This window comes from Lepidochelys kempii, chromosome 2 (assembly GCF_965140285.1).
Source record: "Lepidochelys kempii isolate rLepKem1 chromosome 2, rLepKem1.hap1, whole genome shotgun sequence".
Lineage (NCBI taxonomy): Eukaryota > Metazoa > Chordata > Testudines > Cheloniidae > Lepidochelys > Lepidochelys kempii.
In genome coordinates, this window is record NC_136381.1 from 61670008 (window position 1) to 61690369 (window position 20362).

The 20362-nt window shown below is 41.6% G+C and overlaps 1 protein-coding gene across 9 annotated transcripts in view; it reads right to left on the reverse strand.

Annotated features, from left to right (window-relative positions):
- SGK3 (serum/glucocorticoid regulated kinase family member 3) overlaps positions 1-20362 on the reverse strand; it is a 90054-nt gene that overhangs the window by 31345 nt on the left and 38347 nt on the right. For 2 of the 9 annotated variants that reach the window (XM_073330987.2, XM_073330986.2), the window contains exons 2-3: positions 10794-10894; positions 608-691 (exon numbers count right to left, since the gene is read on the reverse strand). Coding sequence is in view for 7 of the 9 variants with exons in the window: in XM_073330977.2 (XP_073187078.1) it covers positions 608-691; positions 10794-10894; positions 18443-18470 (213 nt within the window). In the remaining 2 variants the exon portion in view is untranslated. Of the gene's footprint in view, positions 1-607; positions 692-4894; positions 5104-10793; positions 10895-17882; positions 17943-18003; positions 18091-18442; positions 18541-20362 lie in introns of those variants that run through there. The other 7 variants (XM_073330979.2, XM_073330977.2, XM_073330982.2 and 4 more) reach the window with 7 other exon arrangements.

Below are 20362 nucleotides of genomic sequence, written 5' to 3' on the forward strand. Positions count from 1 at the left end.
AAGCGCATTGCCCTGGATGACAACAAAATTGGCACATGCCTAGGACTGGCCCTGCTTGCTCTCCTCTAAGCGTGTACAGTAGTAGCAGCCTCTGCCAGCAACGAACCCAAGAGGTCCACTGAATTTCCATGAGTCTGCAGCTGCAAAGTCTTATTTTAGCTGGATCAAGTCTTTCCCTACAGGAAATCATGACAACTCTTAACTGACTTTCAAGTATTTTAAGAAACAAATTTTTCAAAGGTTTCAGAGTAGCAGCCGTGTTAGCTTGTATTCGCAAAAAGGAGTACTAGTGGCATCTATACACTAGTTTCCTTTATTTCCTTGCAAAATAAATTCTAAAGTGATTACTTCTTAAAAAAACCAAAGACAAATAGATTTCAAATATCCACCACTCACATACTTATTCAATAATATCCACACCCCCAAAAAACCCCAAACCACACACCTCTAAATCCTATTAAAGTTGAAACTAGTGAAAAACAGTCTCTGATGGTTTAATGTGGAACACGACTATACACCATGAACGAATGAATTCAAACCACAATACAGCAAACAAGCATTCCTTTTTGTGATTTTAGCGTGACTCTTTAGAATGCATCTTACTCACTGTGTTGTACAATTTATCAAACTCAGCATATCGCCTGAAGACAAACCACTCATTTCTACCAACGGAGACCAATACTTTGTAAACCTGTGGGAACACAAAGGCAGAGTAAATGCCAACAATCAGTTTCAGAAAAGCCATCTGTTTTGTTTTTGGGGGGGCTTATATGTGTATGTATGTACACACAAACATATTTCTCACTAAGCTACTTGTTTCTTATTACAACTTCATATAAGCAACAACCCAAGATTAACAAATCCTGTATTCTGTAAGCTGCAAAATGCTCATTTGTTTTGAAGTGAAGCCTTAAACATCAGTAAAACTACTATATAAACGCCATAAGATTAATACACATTCAGTAGAAGCATCTTGCTACTAGATACTAAAACACTAATACAGATCCACTTTGTGGGGGAGAGCGGGGAATGAGGAATGCCTCCAAAGCCTCAAGTCCAATGCAAGGGTGCAAGAATGAAAGTGGCCTCATTCTACAGAAATTTAATCAGGTCTTTATAAGTTAAGAATATAAACAAACTGAATCTATACATTTGTTTTAAAAGCAAATACTAAGGAAGCAAGCCTTCATAGTACTGTTAGCCCCCCAAAAAGCACATGGTTATCACTGAAGATCATCCTGACCCAAGCTTTTGTTGAGTAGCATGTCTTGAAGAAAACAGGCAAGTGGGAGAAAGCTGTACATCCAGCATATAACTAATCACTTATCTGTAAGAGCAACCCCTCTGCAGATAGTATCTGTGGAGTTAGACTGCTTAAAAGTGTTTGTAGGATGCATCATTACCATACAAAGTTGACAATCAAGTCTAGCAAAGAATCTATTTAAAAAAAAGAGTAGTGTTTGACACTCATGTTTCCAGAAAGGCATACACTCCAAACCTGTTTACATAACCATTCATTCTGCTTCAATCATGCTCAAACTGAAACCGCAGAATTAGACACCTCCCAAAGAGGAGAAGAGAGATGATGCACGCAGTTACTATTTATAGCTAAGTGATTCTTCTTCTGAAGTATCTATGGATTCGCACTTACACTGCTATGACTAATGAAAGCATATGAGTTAGTGTAATGGGCTATAAACACTCTCCTGGAAGTCAGGCAGGGAGGAGTTAGTTATTTTCCAAGGGAGCCAGGCAAAGCACCTTCTCCAGCACAGAGAAGTTGGCTGGCCTGCCAGCTGGAAAAGGGAGGATCCCCATCTAGGCTCACGAAGGCACAGAAAAACAGGAAGGAAAAATTGCAAGACAGTTCTGAGAGAGAAGGAGGAAGCACCCAGTCTCACTCCCCTCAGATGTGGTGCTGCTGTTGTAGCATGAAGATTCTAGAAAGTGGCTGCTTTACTCAAATCCAGGACTGCTCTTTGCTCCTGCCAACCCCAGGAAGATAATCAAGTCAGGAGACTCTCAGACCAAGATGTAACCAGGAGCTCCAATGAAATTTACGTAAAGGATTATTCCTTCCCTCCCCCAGATTAGGGATAGAGAGAGCAGAGCCAGCAACTTCTGTATTAAGCTAGGGTGGTGGCATGAACCTGGGAAACAGATGGAGTTAACCATGTCAGCTAGAACTACTCTTTTCCTTTGATTATCTGCAGCTGAAGTGAGGCTGATCGGGCTCAGCCACCTGGGGAACCAAGATGAGACAAGTCTTAATTTACTATAAAGGGGCCAAAGCAGGGAGGCTGGTGTTTTAAAGGGACAGTATTCTTTTTCCTGTTTGTTTGTTGGTGTCTGCCACTAGACAGGGCCACCCTCTTATGGCTAAGCACAAAAATAATGGCTGGGCAAATGGATTGTCCAGGTCTCTTCCCATGAATCCTAATTTTTTAAATGGAGTACATGCAGATCTCTGTTCCCATTGGGATGAAGTCAGAAGCTGACTTGAACATTACTTTTAAAATGGAAAGTCAAACTGCTTAGCAAGAATTATTAGTCATGGGAGAAGAAACACACTAGGGACTCTCACCTACAAAGGACCCTGTTTTAGATTACTCCCTGACATCAGACCTGCAGTGGAGGCCTCTGACAGTCATAAAAATCAGCCAGTCAAGGGCGGGCTGTTTCTTTTTCTTCTAAAAAGACATCTCCTGCCTTCCCGACTAAGGAAAAACTCCTGTATCTTACCCCAAAAGCCAAAACACTCAAACTACAAATATGTGGTAGTTTAGCCTAGTGTTAAGCATTACCAACTAGTACCATCTTTTTACCCGGGGAGGACACCCCCACCATATTCTGCAGACATGCACTTTTGTCCACATTACTGGCAACTACACTGTTCAATTCTTGTGGGGTGAATGGGAATAGAATGGAGTGGCATCCCTAAAGCTTAGGACTTTGAGACACTGTCCTCTCACCTTCTGGGTGTTCAAGCAGTTCAAGAAAAGTGACACATCTAAGTGCAAGAATCCTCCATCTTTTTTATGGTTTTTACAATAATGCTTTCCTCATGGGTGTCTGTGCCTCCTTTTAGTAATCCCCTCCTGCAGGCTCAAGGAGCAATGCCCAGGGGCTCCGGAGAGTCACTGCAATATGGGTTTGCAAGAGGAGAGAAAGTATAATAGCCATAAAAATATTCTGGAGGATGCAGGTCTACTACTGAAATTATTGCACCCATCACTTCTTGGCTGATAGTGTTATTAAATCCTAAAATATGACAAACCCACAAGCTTTGCTGTGAAAAAGTATAATTTGTCAGGCTGCTAATTAGTCCTTGATATCAAGTGGAAGAGGCCAAAACTGAGCACTGTGCTTCTATAGGGAACATTCACCTGGTTAGACTGTGCCTACTGTCACCTCTTCTCTCTAAAATTTCCCCACTGTTGCTAATGTTGGTGCAGCTCCACAAGTAGGAGTGCCAGGGAAGACAGGACTCTAGGCTACAGCTGATTTTCTGCCTAAAAAGTTCTACATGACCTGGTGCTTAAAACTCTGGGGACTGTCATTGCCTTGTGTGTACTAGTGCTGTCACTGGTGAATTTACCACAGCAGGAAATTTCAGGACAAATGTCCGACCACTGACAAGTCTGTAAAGAATTAACATTTAGGCAGTACAATGTGCTAATTTTGCTGTAGGAAGATCAGAGACTTTCGAGAGAGCTACTTCGTTCAAACTCACGAAGTCGTATGAAATACACTTCCAACACATACCGACCCTCAGGCACTCTCAAACTTTAGCTCTTAAACTGCAAGTTAACCAAGCACCCTTTTTCTTTTCCCCATTTCCCCACTCCCCAAAACATAGTTACATTATGATATACTTGAATGTTTACATTGACTACATAAAGTAATATTCTTTGCCTTCTGAAGATAAAGAGAATAACTGTACTGTAGGCTGAAAACAGACATAAACCTTGCACTAGTTTTCATCAGTGAAACACCCTTGGATTTACTAATTCTCTAGAAAAATAGAACAAGCTAGTCAGCATCTCTCAGTTTCAGGAGGAAATTGCACAACAGGGCAATGAATCGGATCATATTTTTGAAAGAAAGCATTACGATGCATTCTTTATACCCTAACAGACATAGAAGCAAAGACAAAACCACCCAAAACCACTTTACTTCCTGTATTAAGTAAGATTCTTTGCACCACTAAACAAAACAAGTACTGCCTGCTACCAAATTAAAAAAAGAAAAAAAAAAAAGCCTGCATGATTACAAAATGTGTCTATCAGGAGGCCAAAAGGAAAAAATGAGGGGGGGGGGAAAACTTTCAAGAGCATAAGATTGAGAGAGAGAGAGAATGAATTACAAGTGATGAGTTTCCTTTAAAAGCACATAAAAACATTAAGAAAACAACTGTAAAGATGTAAAATAAATGTGGAGTGTCTAAACTCAGGAGCTCACCTTTTTCTTGTCATTTTTTAAAATACACCTCACTCTTTGGGATTTTATGTTTTTTACAGAAAAGATATGGCAACATTTGGATCTGATATGCTAGGGCAAAAAGATCCCCCTGCCCCCACATTTATACACTAAATTCCAAATATGAAAAAAAAAAATGCTGCAGTTTTGCTTAAAGGGATATCAAGAATTTGTAAACTAGAACTATATCTATAAAAAGTGAAACTCTAGAATAAAAATCCTATTCTGCGTGAAGATTAATTGTGTAAAGCATTTTGTTCATTATGTCCAGTACATATCATTTGCATTTGAGCAAACACCAATTTCTGTCATCAGTATGTGGAGAGCACAAAAACAGTCAGATATTTAAGATGTGTGCTAATGTACAAAACAAAGCACATATGTAGTCTGTCTAGAGAAATGCTAACATACTTACAGTAAACCTCTTTTTCTTCTCTCTATGTTCATCAGAGCTGGGAATGCTAACACTTGGGCAGCTTTCTTTGAGATCCATTTTTATGTACTCTTTGGGCAAGCTTGTGTCAAGTGACTCCACTCAATGTAGAACAAACAGAAGACAATCTCAGCGATACTGATCCAAAATGTGCAGCTTTTCTTGGAAAAATTTAAATTCCATCATGCAACCTTAAAATGTAATTAAAAGGTAAAATTAAATACAGAAACATTGTTCATTTGCATGGTTAGAACTAGTTTGTGAGCTCCTTCTCTGGGCAGGGATCATAGCTTCCTATGCAGGTATACAGTACATACTGCAAAAAATGCCTGATCCTGATCGGGGCCTTTGGACAGTGGGGACAACAGACACTGCTCATCTCTGCAACACACACTCAAACCCTGATCCTACCAGATGTTCTATGCTGGTGGGCTTTTGCCCCCTTACAGAGTCCCACTGACTTCAAAGGGGGCTCTGCATGGGTTCAAGGCCCCACAGCAAAACTAGCTTGCAGGATCAGGGCCGCAGCATGTAATGCATAATTTGGGGAGACAGGCAGATATTTATCATCAGAGTCAAGTTAGTTTTACTCAGCCATAAGAGTTGTATTGAGGTAGAAATAATTTATTCAAGATTATTTCTAAATATCTTCAGATGTACAAGTCTGTATCTCAGGGTACTGCATACCTGTCAGAACACACAGAGTATATTTAAATATCACATCACAGGTGGAAAAGGAAAGATGATATGAGGAAAATCTTTCAAGTGAAGTTTAAAGGGACACAGTTAATTTTAAAAAGTCACTTCTGTCTGAACGTTTTACCTGCTGTTGTTACAAGTGAAGCATATGATGACACTAACTCACAGATTAGGGAGATTTCCCCCAGTTTTGCTTACTTTGTGCTTTTGACAGCACATTGTCTAGAGTTTCATCATTTCCCCTGTACAGATGGTTAGTCAACCTCTCTTCATTTAGGGCTTTCACACAGCATTGCGTGAAAGGGGGCATTTTAAAAGACAAGAAAATGAAAAAGTATACATACCAAAATAGGCCAGGGCCAGGTTAGAATTTAACTAGTTTTCTGAAGTTTAGATTTCAAGTTAATGGTGTCCTCTTTCACTCACCATCTCTGGGGCAGGGATAATTTTGTTGTTGTTGTGGTGGTGGTGGTGGTGGTGGTGTGTGTGTGTGTCTACCACAAAGGAACCTAATCCCCAACTGAGGCCTCTAAATGTTGCCACAATACAAATATGAACTTTTAACTAGCACACAAGATGACCATAAAGAGATGCTCAAATTTAACAAAAAACCTCCTGTTCGGGAATGTATGGATATTTCAGTTTTAAGTTTTTTTGTTTTGTTTATAAACCAAATACAGTTCAACCCTAAGGCACAAACAAAAAAATAGGTAACACTAAAATATGAGATGTCTAGCTTGTGTCATGTCTAACTCTATAAGGGGAAAGCTTTGAGGAGTGAAAAAGCTCAATATTTAAACTGCCATTTTCTCAAAAGAGGTAAGCTGAATATGAACTGTATATTTCAGGGCAAGAATTTTTAAAAAATAAAATAAAAAAAAAAAGCCACCAACTAATTTGATGTAATACTGCTGTTACAGAGATACCCATGTTTGTGTTGGCAGAAGTGACAAAGCCCCTGGTATCCAATTGAAGAGATTTGTTTTTTAATATCCAACTAATAAATCTTAGATGGTTCTGGTTTACTTCTTATACTCAAAATCCAATCACCTTGATCTCTTCCAAATTTCCTTTAGTTTGTCCTCAGATTTGAGGAACTTGATCATTAATTATAATTTACAATTAAATGAAAGATAAATATTAATATGGTGAAATTATTAAAAATGCAGAAACAGCTATAATCACAATGAAATCAAAGTCATTATAGCTGTTCAGTGATAGTCAAATTTTTTTTTAAAAATTTGACTCCCATTTGCCTTAATATTTGACTTTCCCATACTTACTGGTTACTCACATCAGACTAATAGTTTCCAAGTTTAATTCATATACATTAATAAGTTACATATTTGAATTACATTATCTTGTACACATCGAATCAGCCAGGAACTTGTACCTTTGATGAGCCACTGTTAAAAAGCTGTGTTATACAGTTAACCATAATTACTCTTTTATAAAATTATATTTGGGTGCGTAACCTGTAAGAAGACTGGTCTCTTACTCCCCAAACCTAGTTTAAAAAATAAACTAAAAATGTTGCAGTTAAATATTATACGGCAGTCCTTCCCCATTCCACTAAATATGTATTATTTGGTACAGAAGCTCCCCTAAAGTCAATCAAAGTGGTATAATATTTTCAGTCATGTGTTTTACTAGGTATATGATTTACAAAACATTTATGCCCATTTATGGGGCTAGCAGTTACACGTATACTGCATTTTTCTCATATTGTTTACTTACTTATTTTCCTGGCCATCACATGTCACACATTAGAGCGGCAAGCTTTTTGTGTCTTTCTTTCCCTCACTAACACCATCCTCTGAGCACCATCAACCTCTCACAAATGGACAGTGTGTCTAATCCTACAATGTTCCTGGAATTTTTGCATTCACCCTCATGTCAATTCCACTTAGGGCACGTAGGGTAAAGATACAGGCCATCGCTCTCACATTCTTTAGATTTCAGAGCCATAGCAGAATGACAGGACACGAAGAGTTGCAATAGTACTGAAGAAAAGGCATGGATTATAGTTCAGAGAGCAGTACTGCACAGATTTGATATACAGCTCATTCTCAAATGTAGAAAGTCCAAGAGTAGAGTCACCAAGTTTGATACAGGATGAATTTACTCATCTTGATCTGGTGGAAAAGAATGAGCAGCTACTGAAGACGTAAAAAGCCCAATAAAAATATTTATACTGCAAGTTTCTTGGAGCTTTGCATGATGCAGTTTGCATTTGTTTCTCTGAGAAGACTATACTTACAACAGCGTTGTTGCAAAGCAACGTTAAAATTAGGTGGTAAAATTGGAAAGAGCAATAGAAGCTTGTCTATGAAACTCCAGAAGGTGAAAGATGCAGTTTCTGTTCACCAGCAGCACTCAACTATCATAGTAACTCTTCAACTGTAACATACAGAAGAACTTCATTTCAAAAAGGTTTTTCAATTTTTCTTGATTTCCCATCCCTACAACACTGCAGATTAGCAGGTTTATTTGCTAATTTCAACAGTGCCTAGCACTATGCCAGCTAGGTGATGCATCTAACCTGTGTTCCTTATTGTATCACTCATTAAAAAAGACAAACACAATCACACCAGACAAAGCAAGCATTGAAGTGTGCCTTTAAGGCCTTTGTAGGCTCTGGCAGACCACCAGAGAGGAGTGAATTTTAAATAGGCGCTGTCAGCTGAGAAAGGGAGCACTCTATTAGCAGTGGTAGAGTTATTAGAAACAAGTGACTTCCTGCTGTCCTCAACTCCCATGACAAGTAGAGGGAAAGACAAAAGTCTGACAACCAGACCATACACCTTGAATTGCACCTAAGTGTACATAGGAATACACTGCGGATGTGTCTCCACACCTGGCAACTCACAGCAGTCTAAAGACATTCAGCATCAACGGAAGCTCCCAAAGGCCAGAAGGGGGAAAGGTGCAGAAGACATTTGCACAGAGATGGGCAAAGCTTTTCCAAAGAACTTTTTTCACCAAAAAATACAGATTTGAGTTGCCCGAACATTTTGTGCACTAGTGTTGATTTAACAAACTGTTTTGGTTTAAATGAAAAAAAGAAAAAAAAAAGTTTAGAGGAGGTTGAGATTCCCCCTTATAAAACTTTAGCCCAGTGGTTAATGGACTGGGAGACCCAGGTTTAAATCCCTTCTGGAACAGAGACTTGAACCCAGGTTCTCACTTCCTAGGTGACTGCCCTAACCACCAGGCTACAGGGTATTCGAACGTGGGGGAAATCTCAGAGTTTCTTCTGTTGAAGCGGTTTCACTTTGTATAAAACAATGAAATAGTCATTGGACCAGAGAGAGAATATGACTTACAGCCCTCTGTTTAGGGCTCCCCTTTGGGAGGGGGAACATCTGGGTTCCAGTCCCTGCTTCAGTGACAATTTAATTATTTTACACAGAGGAACAGCTTCAAAAGGAGAGATTGAGAACAATTCATGGATAAATACCCTATAGCCTGAAGGTCAGGGCAGTCACCTGGGAAGCAAGGATTCAGACTCCAGAGCAAGGATTCAAACCCAGGTCTTCAATATCCCAGGTGAGTGCTCCAGCCACCAGGATAAAAGGTTGTAAGTGGTGGCAGCACCACCACCATGTTTTTTGTGAATCTAGCCTTTCATTTTCTTTGCTAAAGTAAAACAAGGTTAAATGCCCAAATGTGAAATAAAGTTTAGTTTGACCTGAACAAAAATGACCCTGCTTTTCCCTGCTGAAAATCCCCAAAAAGTTTGATGGTACAACCTGAACTTTTTTAAAAAATATATTTTTAGGAACTGCCAGTCAAACGAAAATAGTCAGTTATTTGCACAGCTCTCTGTTGTGAGGTTTGCATTAGAGAATAATGGGGCACAGTCTCCTTGGCAGTTTCAGATGAAAGATCGTCAAAAGCAAATATCTATATCTGTCACAAGAGCTGCAACGGATCCATGAATCATTCTGACAAAACTCAAGAATACACGCTGGTTAGGTAGTGAGACGCCCGTTCGTCCACTGCCATTGTCTTTTACCAAAAAGCATGCCTTTCATTCTTTTCTGGGTTGAACAATATAGCCATTTCAATTTTATCCAGATTCCTGTCTCTCTCAGGAACCGTGAATGCAAGGAGAACAGAACGTGGATGTTACAAAAAGCAGGCACACAGCTGACTATCCCCATACATATACACCATTGCAGTACAATACATTTGAAAATCTCCTCAAGTGACCTACTATAAAAACTGAGCAACATGGATCACTAACAGTACATCCTCACAATTTCAATTCCATATTAGGATCTGAATCCTGACCGACAGGAATCCAAGAAGTCTTTTCAATCTACCACTGAAGTTGGCTCATCTCGACCTTCTTGATAAACTTCCTTAAAACTGGAAGCTTTGTGAGAGGATAGTAACTAGTGGAGTTTTAATGTCCAAATATGGTTCCATAAGCAAGCTCCTAACCACTTGTCAACTGTGGCTAGCTGCTTGCACTTTTGGAGGGAGGAATTAAAAAAGCCTCACCCTTGCCCCCTTCCCAATGACCCTCCCGCTGACTTTAATCCTTCACCATGGACAAGACCCCTCTGAAGAGTAGCTGGATGATATTCTAAGCACCCCCAAAAAGCCCTGTAAATGAAAGGTAGGTGAAAGCCAGCCCCCTCATATTCTAATACTTTTCCATGGTGATTGGAAACTTGGCCCGAACTGTACTATGAAAGGCCTTTCAAGTTTTGTATCTAATAAAAGAGAAACATTTTAGTCTAACTATTTTAACTATTATATTACAACAGCACCCAGAGGGCCCAATCAGAATAACAGTCCCATTGTGCAGGATGCTGTACAGACACACAGCAAGAAAAAGTCGTCCCTGTCCCTCAAAAGCTAAAACTGGATTAGACAGCTTATGTGTACTGCCCATGCTGGCTGTACAGCTACAATTAATAACCAAACAGCATGCCTCCACTGACAATGCTGCTGGTGTTCCCACAGAGTAAAGGAAGGGTACCATCTTCCCTTCAGCACTTTGAGCAATAGGAGGAAGCAGACAGGGAGGTGGAGGACAGGTGAAAATAAGAGGACTTTTCCAAATGTATTTGGAAAAGAGTCAGCAAGAAAAGAATTTGGCATGTACCTTTTAAGAGGGTAATATAAACAAATGACCGCAAGGCGAAAGACATTTGGTGACTATGCTAACCTTGCACCTCTGGAGAGCTGGGTCCAAATCCAGGGCTGGGTCACAAGTGAAATCAAGATCTGGCAAGCTCCAGCTGAGACGGATTCTGGTGCAGGAGAGACCTGCAAGAAATAACGCTGGATAAATAGGAGATATTTCAATTATTTGTCACGGTTGAGTTAAAAATAGGTTTTGTGTTCTCTCTTTAAATTTGGCCATAGTATCAGTTTCAGTACATCAGGATAGGATAACCACAGGAAGAAGAGAGCCAGGAACTGTCAGAGGTCATGAGGCTTAAAAAGTGTATTAAATTTGTCCATCGCTAGCCTAAACCCTAACAAAGCTACCTGAATTTCAAAAGGGACCCAAGTCTGCTTTGATTTGTTGAATGACTAACTTCAAAATAATTCAGGTTTCAAATAGACCACCCTTTAATACCATGTACATTTTAGTTTTACGGACCTTTTTGTAAGTTTTAAAGAGGGTTTTCAACTCTCCTGCTGATGTTTACAAAAATCTGTCTAGCAAAGGAGAGTGCAGAGCACTTCCCTACATGCCCAGGTCCACCCCTCCTCAGTTCTTCACGCATTCCTGCTGGTTGCCATTTTCATTCTGCTGCCATTAGTGGTAAACGCCCTAGGGAGTAGCTTGCACTTGGAGCTCCTTCAGGTAAGAGATAATGAAAGCAATGCTAGTTCATAAGACAGGAAATGCAACATTGGCCTTCTGCAAAAATGATAAAACTGAATGAAGACAAACTGCTGTCAAACTGAAAAAAAGAAGAGTGTGGATTGTGTCCCCCGCACACACACCTTAACCTGTAAGAGTACTGCTGTAAAAACAAAACAACCCCCTACCCCACCACCACTACCACCAGAGGGGAAATCATCACTCTGTAATAATCTGGTCTAGTGAAATGTAACTCTTTTGTTATTTTCCCTATGGGAAAGGAAGAAGACAGAGATGAGTGAGAAAGGTTAAAGAAGAATGGAGAGGAACAGGAATAGGGGATAATTTCTTACTTTCCATCCCCTATCTCAGTCTCACTGGAGAGAAAGAATAAGGGAGACATTTTCTATTTATAATCCCACTGAAGAGTATACCACCCCTACGACAGCAACACTTATTTTATCTGTCCTGGCACAACCACTGTTATATGTGAAATTTCAACATTTGTATCTCAGGTTGGCTCTGTCAGGATTCTTGTTTATTGCAAGACAGAATTCTGAGAACTACAGGCTCCACCACTGTTAAAAATGAATGTAGTGTGGATCATTATTAACAACTGAGCATGCATTCAGCAAGCTCCTAGATCTGCCCTAAGAACAGCCCTCTAGAATAGTTAGCGAAGACTTCTTATTTACCCACATCTAATCCTTAATGATTAATCTCTAGCCATATCCAGAGAATCTGGACTAAGGGATACAACAACTGCAAATGCATTAAATGATTAGTCTCAGTGATGAACTATGCGCAGTAAAGTCAGTTCGCACTGATCATATGCCAACACTTATGTTTTCTCGATTGCTTCCTCAACTTTCCTGTGCAGCAGCTCCAATTAATTTAGGCAAAAATTTTCAAAATTTGGGTGCCTAAGGACAAGCTCATAAATATGGACTGAAAGTTTTGGCTATAGTGTCTTGAGCTGCCTCCGACAGATCTTACGATAAAGCCTATCCAACTTCCTTTACTCCAACCACTTGTAGGGTGTCCAATTCTGCTTCAGCAGGCAGTCAGGCTTCTGTAAACATAGACCACAGGGTTGTTATCCCCTTTTTGACTCCATGAACATACATCCAGTCACATCATTTGGAGAGGCAGGATAGTCTAGAACAGTAGTCTCCAAACTTTTTGGCTCGTGCACCCCGAGGGTGAAGATTGGAAGACCTGCCGCAGGCATGCCACCGACAGAACAGGGCTGGAAGACCCGCCGCAGGGGAACACCAGCCGTGGACATGCAGAGCTTCCACCAAAGAAAAAAAAAGATGGAGTTTCATCCAGTGGTGCTCCTGCTGCCGCGCAACCCCTGGGTTCATCTCGCACACCCCAGTTTGGAGACCGCTGGTCTAGAATAACGAATATGGGATTGGGAGTCAGATCATTGTAAGCTCCAATTCTGGCTGGGTTACTGGCTTTGTGTGTGCATTTGGACAAGTCACTTTACTACTCTGTCTCCAGTTCCCATCTGTAAAATCATAGAAATGTAGGGCTGGAAGAGAAGTCAGGTCATCTAGTCTAGTCCCTGTGCTGAGGCAGGACCAGGTATACCTCCTAAACCATTGAGAACACTGACCTATTTAAGGAGGGTGTTGCAATATTTGTAAAGAGCTCTATAAAAGTATACACCAAAATTTCATAACCAACAGGGTAAGAGATCTAGAAAATGGAATGTCTCCAGAACAAAAAGCTGATGGGATATGCAGCATCAAATCTAAGCCTACTCTTCAAATTTAGGTATCCCTAATTCTGCAGAAGTCAATGGAACAGTTAATACTGCCAAATTCCAACAATGACAAGGGGTGAGGGAATATATTCGAGAAAGCTTGTCTCTCTATCCAATAGTAGTTGGTCCAAAAGATATTACCTCACCCACCTTGTAACTAATATCCTGAGACCGATACAGCTACAACAAAATTCCAAGAATGTAACATGGTTAAGTAGAACAGATTCTAAGGCAAACCAAGAAGAGAAATAAGAAACTTACAGCAACACAGTACTGTGGGCCCAATTCACCCATACCCAACCATTTGGGTAGTCACACCAGCGCAAAGTATTACCAAACTCAGAATGATAGTTTTTTACACCCACTCTGCACTGATCCAAATGTCTATAGGGCAGTGGTGAATCAATAGTCTTTCCTCACAGAGAATAAGGTCACAATAGATGGCTAAAAAAAAAAAAAAAAATTAAGACTATAGAAAGCATCTATTTTATGCCTATAATACAAGTTGGTGTCACAATTTCTAATATGGCAAGGTTGTGATTTATAGTGAATGGTACTTATGCAAGCTCTACATCAATTAGATGCCACACATTAATGCTCCCATCAAGCAGGATATAGCTGAGGTAATTTATATAGCTTTAAAGACAGTATCAAAGTAGTAAAAATAGCAAACCTTTACTGCTGCATACAAATTAAACTTGAAAAAAAAAAAAACCTGATCTAACACAAGTCTTCCATTTTATGTTCTTTTTTTAAAGTAATACAAAAGCCAGTTTTGAAAATAAATACAAACACTGCAGACACAAAAAGTTAATATAAAAATACTGAAAATATTAAGATTGTAATAAGCCTACAAGAAAAGTTCCAGTTAAAAAGAGTTAATGGCATTCCTTCTTTAGTTCCAAAAGGATCTTTAAGAAAATAGTTACAGGGAATTATGTGATCTCCTCTACATTTGAATTTTCTTGTTTTTAACAACTCCTGTTACAAGTTTTTAAGATGTATTTTATTAAATTCTCTCATTTAGGAGTAGTAAATAGCAGTCACCTGAAAGATCAGATTAATGTTCTGGTGAGCACTATATAAAAAACAAAAACAAAAAACAAACAAACCAACCAACCAACATTTAGGTACTCATGAGACCAGAACAGTTTCATTGAACGGTTTCAGAGTAACAGCCGTGTTAGTCTGTATTCGCAAAAAGAAAAGGAGTACTTGTGGCACCTTAGAGACTAACCAATTTATTTGAGCATAAGCTTTCGTGAGCTACAGCTCACTTCATCGGATGCATACCGTGGAAACTGCAGCAGACTTTATATATACAGAGAATATGAACCAATACCTCCTCCCACCCCACTGTCCTGCTGGTAATAGCTTATCTAAAGTGATCATCAGGTGGGCCATTTCCAGCACAAATCCAGGTTTTCTCACCCTCCACCCCCCCACACAAATTCACTCTCCTGCTGGTGATAGCCCATCCAAAGAGACAACTCTTTACACAATGTGCATGACAATCAAGTTGGGCTATTTCCTGCACAAATCCAGGTTCTCTCACACCCCCCCCACTCCCATACACACACAAACTCACTCTAGTCTAACAGATAAATGACATTTTCAATTTAAACATGAAACATGACACAACAGCCCCTCTAAACCCAAACTTAGGTATCTCAGTGTATAATCATGTTAAGTTTATCTTCACTGAAAGCTATGAAGCACCTGACTGCATGAAAAATGGAGCTAGTGTTTTATCTGTGAAATTCCTAGGAGTTGGATGGTTGTTGGGAGAAGCACAAAGGTCTTAAAACTGCAGACAGAGGTAAATAGTGTGTTGTAATAAGTTTAGCAAGCGATAATAAAAACCTCAAAAATAGAGACGTGGGTGACAAATCACATTCCATGTTGATGAGTTATAGCATGTTCAGAACCAGAGAACAGAAGGGTATCTTTTGGAGGTGTAGAGGGAGAATTTACCAGCTTCCCCTAACATTTGTATGAAAATAAGTTTAAAAAAAAACCCTCTAGTGTTCACTGCAGCAAATCTTCAAATATTAATACTTTACAATTTTGTATTAATGGACTTGAATTACATTCCCCCAGGATACCCAAATTCATATCATCCAATAAAAGGATGGGGGAGGGGGTGCCAAGTATTCCTTTAAAAAAAAAAAGAAGGAGCTTTAATGGAGTTCAAACACATCAACTCCAGTACAACTGTTGGTTTTTCCCCTATAGTTGTAACTTTTCCACAAAATGAGCAGTTTACAGCCATAAGCAATTTTGTACAAGACACAAAAATCTCCTGAAGACGGAGTTTTATATCATTACACAGGAGGTGGCTGCACCTTTTCCCCATGCCAGGGACTCGGACAGAAGAGAAGCGTACCTACTGAATGGCAGTCCCATTCCCACCCTCAAGACTTTGCAGCAGGGTTTGGGAAATTCATTGCATCTTGTTACAAGGTGAAGAAATGACATTGATCTGCTCACCTTAATAGGAAAAAAGTCTAGATAAACTGAAAGAAAAGGAGTACTTGTGGCACCTTAGAGACTAATCAATTTATTTGAGCATAAGCTTTCGTGAGCTACAGCTCACTTCATCAGATGCATACTGTGGAAAATACAGAAGATGTTTTTATACACACAGACCATGAAAAAATGGGTGTTTATCACTACAAAAGGTTCTCTCTCCCCCCACCCCACTCTCCTGCTGGTAATAGCTTATCCAAAGTGATCACTCTCCTTACAATGTGTATGATAATCAAGGTGGGCCATTTCCAGCACAAATCCAGGTTTTCTCTCCCCCACCCCACAAAGCTTTAGATAACCAACAGGAGAATGGGTTTGGGGGGGGGGGGAGAAAACCTGGATTTGTGCTGGAAATGGCCCACCTTGATTATCATACACATTGTAAGGAGAGTGATCACTTTAGATAAGCTGTTACCAGCAGGAGAGTGGGGTGGGAGGAGAGAAAACCTTTTGTAATGATAAACACCCATTTTTTCATGGTCTGTGTGTATAAAAACATCATCTGTATTTTCCACAGTATGCATCCGATGAAGTGAGCTGTAGCTCACGAAAGCTTATGCTCAAATAAATTGGTTAGTCTCTAGGGTGCCACAAGTACTCCTTTTCTTTTTGCAAATACAGACTGACACGGCTGTTACTCTGAAACCTAGATAAACTGAAGTATTTTCTGAATAATTTCACTTTAGGAATGGAGCTCCTCTTCTACCTCCATCGCCCTTAACCCTGGGAGCCCCAAAGGAGCACCTAAACAGAGTACATGGCTCCAAAACCCTTCTCTCTTACACCACGCACCCAAAACTGTAGCAAAGACACAGACACTTGACAGCTTGCAAGACGAAGGTCTCAGCTTCCTCTCCCTAGGCATGCCCATCTGGAGAGCTCTGTAAGCAAGTTGTGTACACACCCTGGAACTCTTCCAACAACGACTGCAGGGCAATGAGAGGAACTGTCCCTTTTCTGATCATCACACAAAACAGATTTCAGAGTAGCAGCCGTGTTCTCAGCTGTTCGAGCTCTCTCAGCCAGAGCAGCTCGCACTCCCTATATCACAGGACACTGGAAGACCAGAAGGAGAGCTCAATGAAAAGCACCACACACTCCTACATAGAATTCAGCCCAGGGCTCAACAATACTAACCTCAGGGTGCAAATACCCCTATCCAGAGTCAGACCTTTCAAGACCTTGCACCAAACCCTAAAGAGACAAGCCACCGCCCACTGGGGACGGCAGATCAGAAACCACAGCGAAGGGTCTCCACAACAGCGGATCTGCCTGTGACCACAGGCAAACCAGCCAGAGACTGGCGCTGAACGCGCACCGCTGCACCCGCAGACGAGAGCGCAAAGCCAGCGCGGGAGGAGCGCCCCGGCCCTACGGCTGGGTCAGGCGCGTCTCCTGCCCTGGAACCCAGCGCACTGCGAGACACACGGCCTCGGACTGCGAGTCATGCATCGCCCGCCTGCCGGAGGGAGCGGAGGGGAAGGCGCTCCGCGGGCGGGGACGCAGGGGCATCGGTGGTGTTTTAACGGGAAGAAAAAAAACAACTGGGCACAACCCCCACCCCACCATGGATCAAACCCCCCTCCCCGAGGGCGGCAGAGATCCCCGGGCTGAACCCCACCCTCTGCAGCATCTGCTGGGACCGGCGCAAGCCGCTGCCTGCCAGCCTGTCGGGCCGCTACCGCGCTGGGCGGGGCTGGAGTTAACCCCCTCTCCGCCCCTGGGCGGCGGCAGGGTGGGCGACCGGGCGTAGCCCCAGCCAGCCAGCCAGCCGGGCGCAACAGCCCCGAGGCCAGGCCAGCGCTTCCCCACGCCCCTGGTCCCCCGCAGCCCGCCGCTTTCCCGGCCCACATGCCGTGGCCCCGCCATTCCGGGCCGGCGGCGCCAGGTGGCCCCGCCAGGTGGGGGGTGAGGCGGGGCGCCAGCAGAGCTGTTGGGAAGGGGGGTCGCAGGCCTCGGCTGGGGGCTGCCCGCTCCCCGATGCGCTGGGCAGACCTACCCCACCCACAGCCTGCGCCGCCCCGCGGAGCCCTTCCCGGCTGCTTCCCCCGCAGGCACCGCCGAGCCGGGGGGCCGCTCGAGGCGGCCGGTGCTCCCCCCCCTCCGCCAGCCCGGGAGAGTAGCAACATTCCCCCCACCTCGAGGCATTGGCCCCGGGCCTACTCCATCCCCGTGCCTCGTTCCCGGTAGGGCGATGCTTTCCCTTATACTGCCAGCTGTAGCGAACGGCTCCCCCCGCGGGCGTCTGCCCGCTTTTACCTTGCAGCGCACGCGGCTCCCTGCCTGCGCCAGCCAGGCCAGTGCTAGCCCAGCTCTCCCACCGCTACGCTGCGAGTTGTTCTAGCTCCAGAGCAGGTGGCTTAGGAGCAGCGCGAGCAAGGCGCTCCTACAACTTTGTGGAGCAAGGGGAGAACTGTACTCCTTAGGACAGCCTTGGCTGAATGGGAACACGAGTGCAGGCCCCTCTTGCATTCAGGCATAAAAAATATGGGGAAAGAACCCATAGGCTAAACTGACCCTCTCATTTTGCTACGTGATAATCCTCACAAGGCAGACCTTAGGCAAAAAATTAATGGTTTAGAATGCCAAGACAACTAGGTAAAAAATAGGAATGGAAAACTACTTTTATTGTTCAGTTTAACTGCTTGCAGGCTTTTGTATACACACCCACATTTAGCAACACAAGTCTGCGACTTACCATCCTGGAGAGCAGGCAGGGTAATCATCCATCCTATCAATTACTTTAAATTAAAGTCTTCTGTAACAGTAGAAATAAAGAACTAATGCAGGAAGATCTGACAGTTTTGTGCAAATCTGGCACCAGTTTAGGGCAAGCTGTTTCCTGTCCTGGTTCTTTACATCTTCCTTGCCAAACAAGCAGCTGTGTGTCTGACCACAGTGTGCTCAGACACTATTTTTATACTTCCCAAATTAAGGGTTAGGTTCCAATAGCCTACTCAAAATTAGTTGCACTTTACTTCATAAATTATCCCACTGAACTCAAGGTGTCATTCATAAATAAGAATATCAGATTGCAGAATCTGGGCCAAAAGGTAGGTCTGCTTTGAAATCAGATTCAATACAGACCTTTGCTTTAGTAATGCTATTATTCTGATTTATTCTGTTTGCTAGATCTAGACATGCAGGGGAGCATGAAGTTAATAGAGAGCAGGCTAAAACCAGAAAAAAATTACAATTTCTATAATGGGAATAAGAATTAGGAAGGGACTAAGCCACGCAGGTAATCAGTGTAAGTGAATGAGGGCTTATCTCTATGAGAAAGTTGTAGGGATATGTTACCAATTTAACTACACTGATTATTAACTTAAGCCACAAACTGAAATGAGAGTTTACATGTGTCTAAATATAGTTTCTAAGCCAATTAAGTTAAGTAGGTACAGTTGTATTGTCAAAGCTTAAGAGCAAATACCTTCTCCAACAGTAAATATTAATATGAATGACTGAAGGGACACCAGGGACCCAGACCAGACTGAGCTTTGTGTAGCTCTAATGTGTCTCTCACCAAAAACAGTTGGTCCAATAAAATATTTCTCTCACCCACCTTGTCCCTCAAAAGGGATACTGATAAGAAGGGATAATGGTGAGGAAACTAACCTTAGATTGTTAAATAAATTAGATGTTACCTTTATAAACTATGAAAAGTATACTCTTTACATTATACTTGGCTTGGATGTGAAAATGATCTAGTCAGTTTCACTTTCTGTTTAGTGTGTGTGACACAGAATGATGCCAGTCAAAACTGTTTCCATCAGAACTTAGAAAGTTTCAGAAATATTTCTATTAACCCTATTTTGGGTTTGTTTTTTTAAATCCCTTGTTTTTAAACCCAACTTGATTTACCTTGACTAGACATGATATTTCTTTAACTGGAGTCACAGTCTTATCATTCAGTACATAGCAAATACCTGTACATCAATTTGTGAGATCCTGTTTTTGAATCTGCCTGCTGACAATATTTCACTAAGCTGTTATGCATTGACAGTCATCCAAAAATCATCCAAAACAGAGACACAGTCTGGCACTGTTGAAATACAAATGTGTTAATCAAAACACTGAAGTAACACAAAAGCTACAAATCAACTCACTAGATCAGTTTCTCTGGCCTTTGTTAGAAATAGCGTAGTAAACGGTTATGGAACAACTTTTTTTCTTACTCTCCTCAGTGTTTATTTTAAAGTGGATATTACTGTGTATCCTGACTCTGTTTCTTAGAAACAGTTTGATTTTTGTTTATTCTGAACTGGCAAAGTTTTTGTTCCATGTCACATGTTCATAAAGAATACCTACACAAACTGTGCTATCATTCTAATTCTGAAGTTCCTGTGCCAGAAAGGACTTCTGAATTTAAGTCAGTTAAAATAACTTGTTACACCTTTGAGATTGCCAAGTTATTGAGTTGGGTTAGAGAGAGAGTTATGTGACATAAAATAGTTCAGTAGTACTGCTCTTCTAGCTAGGCAGTAGTTTTTGGAGTTTATTATTTACTGGCTAGCAAAAAACAGGGTCATGGGACTGACCTACATACAGTACAGGGGCCTCAGCTCAGGGAAGGCTGGTACAACACCACAATTGGGCTTGGGGGGAGGGGGCAGAAGAG